The following is a 10454-nucleotide window of genomic DNA, read 5'->3' as shown; positions in this document are numbered from 1 at the left end:
CATTCATCTGATTTTTTTAAAAAATGGACTGCTTTGTAAGGAGCTAGAAGGCTTCAAATTAATTGATAGCATCATGTCACGATGAATATCTCCAACAAGGTAATATTCCTGTTATCACGAGGATTATCGGTTAACTATCGGCAGCAATCGGAAAGCACTGAAGTAATACGTTGTTTACACGAGAAAGAGCTGAATTCTGGACTGACGGCCGCCTGTGCTATGCAGGGCTATTACTGTTGGGTCAATTCCAATTATCCGTTCTGGAATGTTATCCCATCGTTTCAGCGATGCACACAGTATTGATAGGGAAAAAGCTAATGGCAAGACGTCCCATGACATGGTGATGATGTTGACTTTAAAAGACTGACATGTCGTGGGGGTGGGCGGGGTTAGGTAAATGGAGTCCCTTGAAGTAATAATGAACTTTTGGCTGCAACTATTTCAAGATACTTTTCCTGGTACAACCGGAACATTTTATACCACTTGCATAACGATTGTCATTGGAATCGGAAAGGGCGGCCTGTTGTTTATCTCGTTCCCGCTTGAGCCGCCCATAACACCCCTCTCTCCTCACACAGGGAAACGAGCTGCAGTCAATATGTGTAAAAAACACTCAATACTTGTCCGTTTATTTCACCTGATAGGAAGGCAGAAATAGAGACAGGGCGTAACTGTAAAATAGATTAGTGAATATTTCTTGTTTTTAAGGCGGAGTAGGTGGTAGTAGGCTGAGGTATAATGTCAACCATGTAGAGGCGAGTGCAATCCCAGTCTTCGAGAAATCATTTGCTTTCATTTACGACCCCATCTCCAGGGCTCGAATCACCAATTTTGGTAAATTTATGCAGAATTATATCTTTGCTCTCTGACCTGGCAAGAACCTGGCAGGTAAAATACTGAGGCAGGAGTTTGTTCTGGAAAGAGAGGCAGCCATTCTTGGTTCGTATTTCGGAACAGAGGTAAATTGTGGTTCCTTGCCGGGAGAGATAACGCAATGTTTCTAGTAGAGCCGGGTGGGCCAGGGAGCTGTACGTGATATCCGAGCCCAGGATGAAGTCATAGCCAGTGGGGAAGTTTGTGTGGTCTTCTCCCCACATCAGGGGACGGGCCTTGATACGGTGTCTACAGGCAGCGGGCACATTGATGGCGATATTGTTATCGATTTGCTTCATGACAATCGATTTATCTGTTATGGTAACATCTCCACCTGAGTGGAAGAGAGAAAGAGAATGAAGAAATCAATCGAGATTCATTTCGATATGCATTCGATTACAGGGTTCTTTGGAGTACAAGAAACGACTACAATGAAGAACAGCCCGCCCTGAGCAGGTTCCGTTGCTCCGCCAGGGGGCGCCCTGTACTGGGGCGTGGCCTAAACCACTTCCTTTGAAATCATCAAAACCCCAGCACAGCAGCTCCGACTGCTGGTCTGTGCACAGTAGGGAACGCTTGGTTCAACGTGAACTTACAGCCCTTACATTGATGCTTAGCGTCGCATAAAAAAATGCTTCAGCTCATCTGCCTCTTTGTAATACTTACATCACAACATATTCATTTTTTTCTGACGTATTCTATATTCTTTGCTTTCTCTGCACGGATGCTGCCAGACCGGGTGAGATTTTCTTTCCCGGCGATTTCTGTTTGCGTTGCTGAGTTCTTTAGGCCTCGGTGTTAGTGTACAATTGTTCTGCCCATGTTTCAAAATGAATTTCTTCACGGGATGCGAGTGTCGTTGGCAATGCCATTCCTAATTACGTATGAGAGGGTCGTGGTGGCAGTCCACGTGAGGAAGGTGCTTATGGTGTCCTAGGTAGCAAGATTCCTGGATTTGAGACAGCCAATCATGAAGGGATTGTGATATATTTTTAAAGTCAAAATATCACATGCTTTGAAGGAGTGTTGGATGGTGGCATCCTCATCCTTCTGCTGCCCTTGTCCTTCCAGCTAGTAAAAATCACGTCTTGGAAAGTGTTGTCGAAGAGGTAATTGGTCATTTTCCGCCATGTGTTTTGCTGATAGCGCTGGGGCATACCACAGCCATTCGGCTGGAGGCTGTGGATGTTCACAACGGTGGACGAGGCGGCATTAAAGCTGGTTCGTTTGACTTGGATGGTGTTGAACTAGCTACCTTACTGTGTTGCTGGGGCTACACTCATGGAAAATGAAAAATATTCAATCAATAGGAATTAACTTCTGGTTGGTAGACTAGCTATATGAGGAGTCAGGAGGTTAGTGACTTATCGTGGATTACGCACACCCTGGCCCATTTTTGTAGCCATAGTATTTCAGTGACTGTTTCAATTAAGTTTCTGGCCAGTGATGACAGTGAGCACTGTGTAATCATCAGTGAACATTCCCACATCTGATGTTATGTTGAAAGAAACTTCATTGCTAAAACAGCAGAACATTGTTGGGTTCAAGTTATTGCTCTGTTGAGTTGAGGTGATTGACCTCCAACAACCAACTCCACCTTACCTCGTGCTAGGTTTGACTCTGGGGGAGGAGGTGATTTCACCCTGATTCCCACTGACAGCAATTTTGGCAAGTCTCCTTCTAATCACATATTAGTGAAGGGTTGAATTGATACTAAGGGCAGTCACTCTCACCTCAACTTTATAATTCAACACATTTTCACCAAGTTTAAATCAAGGCAGCAATGAGCCTTGGCGGCTGATCGATTTAGCAGGGGTAAGCAGGTTATTGGAGAATAGTGCATCTTAAAATCGCGTTTGAGAAAAATTGGCTAGATTGGATCAACCATGGTATGTATAGCCGGGATGTGGCTGGAAACTTTCCACTTTATGGGGGTCAACGCGCTAATCTTTCAGTTTCTCTCCTTAAATTTTTCACATTCTCGGTCTTCGAATTTAAAATGTTTTCCCAAATCTATGTCTAAGAAAGTTCCTAGTCTCCCATCTGATAATCCACTTCTCAGTGATCGAAAGGTTTGATGTATTGTGCACCACTGAAATGCCGGTGACGTTTCCTGAGTTATTGAGACTATAAAATTGTAGGTTATTATTGGGGTTTGCATTCCATACGCAATTATCAGAAGCCTAGCATTGAGTTCTCAAATTCAAACGCGCATCATGTTTCCCTCCCTGTTATATTTGTTATATTGTTTTAGCGGATACCTGCAACAAAGACTACAAACAATTATGGTATTGCTGTTCTCTGACAAAGAAACAATTAAGTTTCACACTTATTTTGTTTCGTAGGCTTGGTTCCTTTCTTGTTTGCATAATTGAGTAATTTTGGCTGGATATATTGATCATTAAAATATCATCGCACCAAAAACTTGTATTTATGTAATGCCGTTGACAAAGGCGCGGACAAACTTTGCAGGAGTTATCACCACTCAAAATCTGACACCGAACTGCATTATGGGACATACATTACAGGCGAACAAAAGATGATTGATGAGGAAGGTGTGCAAGAGCCACTTTACAGAGCAAAGAGGGATGGGTCAACAGAAAGATTGGGATTAGGATTTCTTATCATCAAATGGAAATGTTAATTCAGCACCACACCCATAAGCCGAGTCAATGTCAAATAATAACTGACTCACGTCTAATTTGCACACGTAAGTCTATTATAACAGTAAAAGGAAAATTATCAGGTAACTTGCTTTAATGACACTGGTTGAGTGATAAACATTGGCGAGACGCTAAGAAGAACTGTCCTCTTCTCCTCGGAATAGCATAATGGGATCATTTCCATTCCGGACTGGAGCTACACGACATGGTCATGGAGTATCGATGACTAAAGGCTTACTTGAAGAGGTGGCCTTTACAGAGACACCTATGTTTAATAAGGAACGCCCAGAATTTACGGCATAGCAGCTGAAGGCGCCCACTAATACTAGAGCGATTCACGTTGAAGTTGGGAAGGTTGGAGGGACCAGATTTAGAGAGTAGTCTCAAATCTCATAGGAATATCTTGCAAGCATGGGGATGATTATAGAGGAGACCAGACGATATTCCATAATGGGATTTGAAAATAAGGAAGGCAATTTTAAGTCGAAACGTCATTTATCCGAGAGCCAATCTAGTCCAGTGGGCATGGTTTCATCAACAATTGATAAACTGTGGAAATATTTCTAACTAATTGAATAGAAGAACCAAACGACTACAGAAATGGGACTGAATCCTCTAAATATACTCCTACCAACTCGGCTTGGAGGAGTAGAGGGCCATTAGTCAATATCCTCCAAGCATCCCAGACTGGCCATACGTACTTCCCCGATATAGACACACCTGGTAATTATTAACCGTGCTACTTGCTAACGTTACCAATATGATATTGTACTTATAGTTCCTAAACTTACCAAGTAAAGTTGTTAAAATCCCCACGATTCCAGTGCCCGATCCCAGCTCAATCACCTTCTTCCCAATAAAATTGATGTTCTCTTTCTCAAAATACTGACAAAGAAAAATGCCCTGAAATGATGGAACATCCAGGTTATAATGGACCCGTTCAGCAAGTTATACAAATCACTCAGGTACCCGACGCCACCTAAAGAACTAAGGTGAAAGAACTGTCCACTGAGATGAAAGATAAACAAACATGTATGCTAAGTACAACAGAATTGCGTCTAACAGCATGATCGCTTCTACTTACTGCGTCCCAGACGTAGGCAGAATAGCCGAGATTCGCGTTGATGAATCGATTAATCTTCAAATTGAATCCGCAGAACTGGTATGCATTCTCCAAAACCACCATACTGTAATCGGTGTCCCTCTCCTTCTTGGCATGGTTACTGGACTCTTCCTGGCTGTTTGTCGCCATTCGCTAACCTGGAATTGCTCTAATGGATTTTCTGTGAACTGCGATGGGTTTTAGTTCTGGACTCAGGTCTACGGCACTGGGAAGCTTCCTGTAAACTTGGGAACTTGCATTTATACATCAGCACTAGAGATCTTGGGGCGGCCCAAACTTCCACGCAGCCAATGAAATGTAATCGCACCCGTTTTGTAGGCAACACTCAACTACTAACTACGTGAAGAGTAAGCCCTTCCAAGCAGAAATCACAGAGATACCCAGTTGGCATGTTCGAGTTGGGCTGGTTGGGCGGAGATCAGGGGTATGAGTTTGAGTGGAGGGGGTTGTGGTGATTGCTGATTGCCAGGATTCTTCCATTGATCTCCTACTAGTAGTAGCGTAACGGATATTAAAAATTAAAAGCGCCCCTCTATTTGCCTTGTATTGTGTCGCTATAGTCTCACCAGGGCTGCTCTCTGATTAGACAGTGAGACAACTGGTCGCGGTTTAACACGAGGGCCACCGCACCTCAAGTGAGGGGAGAGATTGAGGAGGAGAGTCCTTCCCGCCAACCTCAGCCAGGGATCGGGAATTGAAACCATGCTGCTGGCATCACACTGTTTCGCAAACCAACCATCCAGCCGCGTGAGTTGAACCGAACCTCAGAGCCTCGCTGTACGAAATCAACGTCTTTCCTTGCATTACTCAATCAGATGTGACAGCGGATCTGTGGTTCAGCCCTCTCGTATGTTCAGGATGAAGTCCAGGATGACACGACCGAGCCAAGTTACCTCTGCAACTTGAGTCACTTTTATTTTACACCCATACTGCATCATTTCCAAGCGTCTTTCCGTTAAATTACAACGTTTAGTTGCCAACGGTTTACATAGAACGGGAAGGACTACAAGTTTTATTGGATACAGAAAGATTACTATGTCAAATCCGCTCTACAGGACGAATTGCTCACACTGCAGAAGACTCAAGGGTAATGTACAAGGCTGCTGCCAGGAATGCACAATTTTCGCCACAGTCAAGGTGGAAATATCTGGGGTTGTTCTCTTTGAAACTTGGGAGGCTCGAAGGAGATTTTCTTGAGTTTTATCACATTATGGATTGCATTGAAAGGAGCTGATCTCTACTGGTAGGGTCTCCTTAGCCAGGCGATGTAGATGTAGACAGTAGTTTTGAGCTTTGTTTTCGCTCAGAAGACACTGCTATCAATAGCGTTGCTGCCTTAAAATGTGGCAGACGCTTCAAACTTCATTGCATTATAACCCATGAAATGCTGCCACCCACAGTCTAGGAGACGACAGTGGCGAACTCGTTTTCGGCCGACATGGACAATAGAGACTTCCTCTGTTGTAAATTTTCTGCGTTTCCAATCTCTTCTCTTTAGTTCCCCTGGATGATCAATCCGCCTACTCATCACATTCGCCGAAGCAATTAGAAATGAATTCAGAGATAGTAGGAACTTCCGATGCTGTAGAATCTGAGATAACAAGGTGCCAAGTAGCATCAGAGGAGCAGGAAAGCTGACGTTTCGGGTCTGGACCCTCCTGTTTTGATCTGCACATTCACGTTATTTAAAGCCGACGAATATCGCTGGCAGAGGTAGTAGGAACTGCAGATGCTGGAGAATCTGAGACAACAAGGTGTAGAACTGGATGAACACAGCAGGCCAAGCAGCATCAGAGGAGCAGGAAGGCTGACGTTTCGGGCCTAGACCCTTCTTCAGAAAATATTGCTGGCATTTGTCTTCCCTGTGCTGTGTAGGCCTTGAAATACTCCATTTAGAACGTTCTCCTCACCTCTCCCCATTCCATGCGATTGAATGCTTTTAGCCGAGGACAAAAGAGCAATCGTGCTGATTGTCACCTCCTGTCCTTGCACAGATTTTAACTGGGATCTCCTTTGAATGTCTGCATTAATAAAGGCACTGTCCTACCACTGAACTAAACGGAAAACAAGCATCAAAAGCGAACCTGTTGTAATGGTACTGGATTCTTCCTAGCAATATGCAATTGAATTGCCTCTGCTCAGAACTGTTCCAAGCTACCACTGCTTGTGGTTTCTATACAACACTAACAACTTCGAATTATTCCCACTATAGAAAGGTATATGGGTGGTTCAGTTACCTGTGCAACTATAGTAACACATGTTGACACTTTGAAATCTACACAGAAAGGATAGAAAGATGTTGGGTGGGAATAGCAGAATCTTACTGGCCAGTTAGCTGCTTTTAGACAATAGGAAACGTTTAACCCTTTGACGCCTGGTATACCACTATTATTTCTCTTTAACTTCCTGATACTGTTGCGCCCCATTACATACATGAGATGGCCAGTCAGTTTGCTCATTCCCTTCATCTAAAGTACTTGGACTTAATCTATTTTTTTAAAATAAAAATGTCCCCTTTCCAATTCTGAAATTTCGTTATCTGAAATCTGTAATCCTGCTAAACGTATTGATCGTCTTGAATTCTGTTTGCACCTTTTGGGATGTTATAAATTCCAGGCAGAGCACCCGACCACCTGCTCTTGAAGGGTCACTGTTCAATGTAATTTCTATCAATGAATTTCACATTTGTAGCACTCCCACATCTCAAAAGGTATCGACATTTAGTTTGATCAATGATCGACTTTTTAAAAGAAAATAAGTTGCAAACAAAACATACGTAAGAAAGCGATTCTTGGGCGGGAAGTTCCCTCGCATGTGTTAATAATTAGATCATAGAGCAATGCGATGACCAATTTGAAGGGATTGACGTGAGCTGATGTTTTGTACTGACGATAATGCTTTATTGTAGGCTCTGAACAAGGAAGATGTATCAATCTTGGAATTCCTAGGAATTTCCATTACGAGTATTTTCTTCTCTTCAAATGCTAATCACGGACATGAATCCGTAAGTATTGGTTTATGGGAGACATGTTTGACTACGCAGGGACTGAGAGACAGGGAATCTTTTGTGTCCTTGATAATAGAACAGCCAAAGAGCCACATTTTCTGCCTAGCGCGAATTGTAACGATTGACCAGTTCATGAAATCGTCTTTGGTGCTGCATTTGTACTTAATGTATCCACAACCTTGGACTTACTATGTGGTGAAGTACAAGACATCGTGTTCTTAAAATTAACAACTACATTTGACGTCAATACAATATTTCCGGAACCTCCTTGCATTGACAATTAATTCACTACCGTGCCCCACCGTCCTCACCCCAACAAACCCACCACCAATTTGCTAAGAAGTTTTTTTTCCACTGTCTCTCAATTCTGGCGTATAGGACAGAAAGGCGGGCATGAGAGGAGGGTGGTTGCCGTTTTTGATTAGCGGTAACATCACTGCTGTACTCAGGCGGGATAATCCTGGGAATATATCCAGGGAAGTTATTTGGGTGGAATTGAGAAATAAGAAAGGGATGATCACCTTATTGGCATTGTACTATATACCTCCCAATAGTCAGCGGAAAATTGAGAAGCGAATTTGTAAGGACGTCTCAGTTATCTGTAAGAACAGTAGGGTGGTTATTGTGGGGAATACTAACTTTCCAAACATAGACTGGGATTGCCATAATGCTAAGTGCTTGAATGGAGAGCAAGTTTTTAAGTGTGTACAATAAAACTTTTCTGGTTCGGTATGTGGATGTATCTACTTGTGAACCATAGAATCCCTACAGTGTGGAAACAGGCCATTCGGCCCAACAAATCCACACTGCCCCTCCGAAGAGCATCCCACCCAGACCCATTCCCCATGTCTGACCCACCTAACCTAAACGTCCCTGGGCACTATGGGCAATTTCGCATGGCCAATCCACCTATGCTGCACATCTTTGGACTATGGGAGGAAACCGGAGCACCCGGCGGAAACCCACGCAGACATAGGGAGAATGTGCAAAATCCACACAGACAGTCGCCTGAGACCGGAATCGAACTGCAAACCTGATCTACTTGTGGGAAGTAAGGCAGGGCAGGTTGCCCGTGTGTCAGTGGGCGAACACTTTGGACCCAGTGACTATAATTCTACTTGTTTTAAATTAGTGATGGAAAAGGATAGACTGGATCTAGAAGTTAAAGTTCTAAATTGGAGGAAGGCCAATATTGACTGTATTAGGCAAGAACTTTCTAAAGTTGATTGGGGGCAGATATTCGCAGGTGAAGGAATGGCTGGAAAATAGGAAGACTTCAGAAATGAGATGACAAGAGTTCAGAGTCAATATGTTCCTGTTAGGATGATGGGCAGGACTGGCAGATGTAGAGAATGCTGGGTGCTTAGAGAAATTGAGGTTTTGGTCAAGAAAGAGAAGGAAGAATATGTCAGGTATAGACAGCCGGGATTGAGTGAATCCCTAGAAGAGTATAACTACAGGAGGAGCATATTTAAGAGGGAAATCAGGAGTGCAAAAAGATAACGTGAGATAGCTTTGGCAAATAGGCTTAAGGAGAATCCAAAAGAGTTCTACAAATACATTAAAGACAAAAGGGTAACAAGGGAGATCTCTTAAAGATCAGCAGTCTGACGGGAGATGGGGGAGACACTAAATGAGTATTTTGCATAAGATGTTTGCTGTGGAGAGGATATGGAAGATAGAGAATGTGGGGAAATAAATAGCGACACCTTGAAAAATGTCCATATTACAGAAGAGGATGTGTTGGACATCCTAAAATGCATAAACGTGGATAAGTCCCTAGGACCTGATCAGATCTACCCTAGAACTCTATGGGAAACTAGCAAAGTGATTGCTTGGCCCGGTGCTGAGAAATTTGTATCATTGATAGCCACAGGTGAGGTGTCAGAAGACTGGACATTGGCTAATGTGGTGCCACTACTTTAGAAAGGTGGTAAGGAAAAGGCAGGGTACTATGGACTGGTGAGCCTGACATTAGTGGTGGGAAGTTGTTGGAGGGGATCTCGAGGGACATGATTGACATGTATTTGGAAAGACGAGGAAAGCTTAGGGATAGTCAGCATGGCTTTGTGCATGGGAAATTGTGTCTCTCTAACTTGATTAAGTTTTCTTGAAGAAGTAACAATGAAGATTGATGAGGGCAGAGCAGTGGACATGATCTACATAGACCTCAGTAAGGCTTTTCACAAAGTTCCTCATAGTAGATTGGTTAGCAAGATTAGATCACATGGAATGCATGGAGAACTAACCATTTGGATACAGAACTGGTTCGAAGATAGAAGACAGAGGAAGGTAGTGGAGGGTTGCTTTTCAGAGTGGAGGCCTGTGACCAGTGGTGTGCCACAAGGATTGATGCTGGGTCTATTGCTTTTTGTCATTGATAGAAATGATTTGGATCTGAACATAAGAGGTATGGTTAGTAAGTTTGCAGACAACACCAACATTTGTGGTGTAATGGACAGCGAAGATAGTTACCTCAGAATGAAATGTGAACTTGGTCAGATGAGCCAATGGGCTGAGGAGTGGCAGATGGAGTTTAATTTAGATAAATGTGAGGTGCTGCATTTTGGAAAGGCAAATTAGCACAGGAGTAATACACATAATAGTAAGGTCTTGGGGAGTATTGCTGACAAAGAGATCATGGAGTGCAAGATCATAGTTCCTTGAAAGTGGAGTCACAGATAGACAGGATAGTGAAGAAGACTTTTGGCATGCTTGCCTTTATTGGCCAGTGCATTGTATATGGGAGCTGGGTTGCTATGTTGTGGCTGTACAGGACATTGGTTAG

At 43.2% G+C, this 10454-nt stretch overlaps 1 protein-coding gene across 1 annotated transcript; it reads right to left on the bottom strand.

The window, feature by feature from the left end:
- Positions 1-782: 782 nt before the first annotated feature.
- LOC109916753 (EEF1A lysine methyltransferase 3-like) lies at positions 783-4788 on the bottom strand. Its single transcript, XM_020516488.1, has 3 exons — positions 4621-4788; positions 4328-4439; positions 783-1207 (listed from the first exon to the last, which is right to left on the bottom strand). Exons 1-3 carry the CDS (start codon positions 4786-4788, stop codon positions 783-785), a joined length of 705 nt encoding a protein of 234 aa, XP_020372077.1.
- Between the last annotated feature and the right edge of the window lie 5666 nt (positions 4789-10454).

The sequence above is a fragment of the Rhincodon typus genome, chromosome 8 (genome assembly GCF_021869965.1).
Source record: "Rhincodon typus isolate 14 chromosome 8, sRhiTyp1.1, whole genome shotgun sequence".
NCBI classification, from domain to species: Eukaryota; Metazoa; Chordata; class Chondrichthyes; order Orectolobiformes; family Rhincodontidae; genus Rhincodon; species Rhincodon typus.
Note: the sequence above shows the minus strand (reverse complement) of the source record. Positions and strands in the feature narration are given on the sequence as shown.

Coding starts and splice junctions, on each gene's coding strand:
- LOC109916753 (XM_020516488.1), bottom strand. CDS start 4,788: ATGGCGACAAACAGCCAGGAAGAGTCCAGTAACCATGCCAAGAAGGAG. Junction 4,440..4,620: donor CTGCCTACGTCTGGGACGCA/GTAAGTAGAAGC, acceptor CCATCATTTCAG/GGCATTTTTCTTTGTCAGTA. Junction 1,208..4,327: donor GATTTTAACAACTTTACTTG/GTAAGTTTAGGA, acceptor TCTTCCACTCAG/GTGGAGATGTTACCATAACA.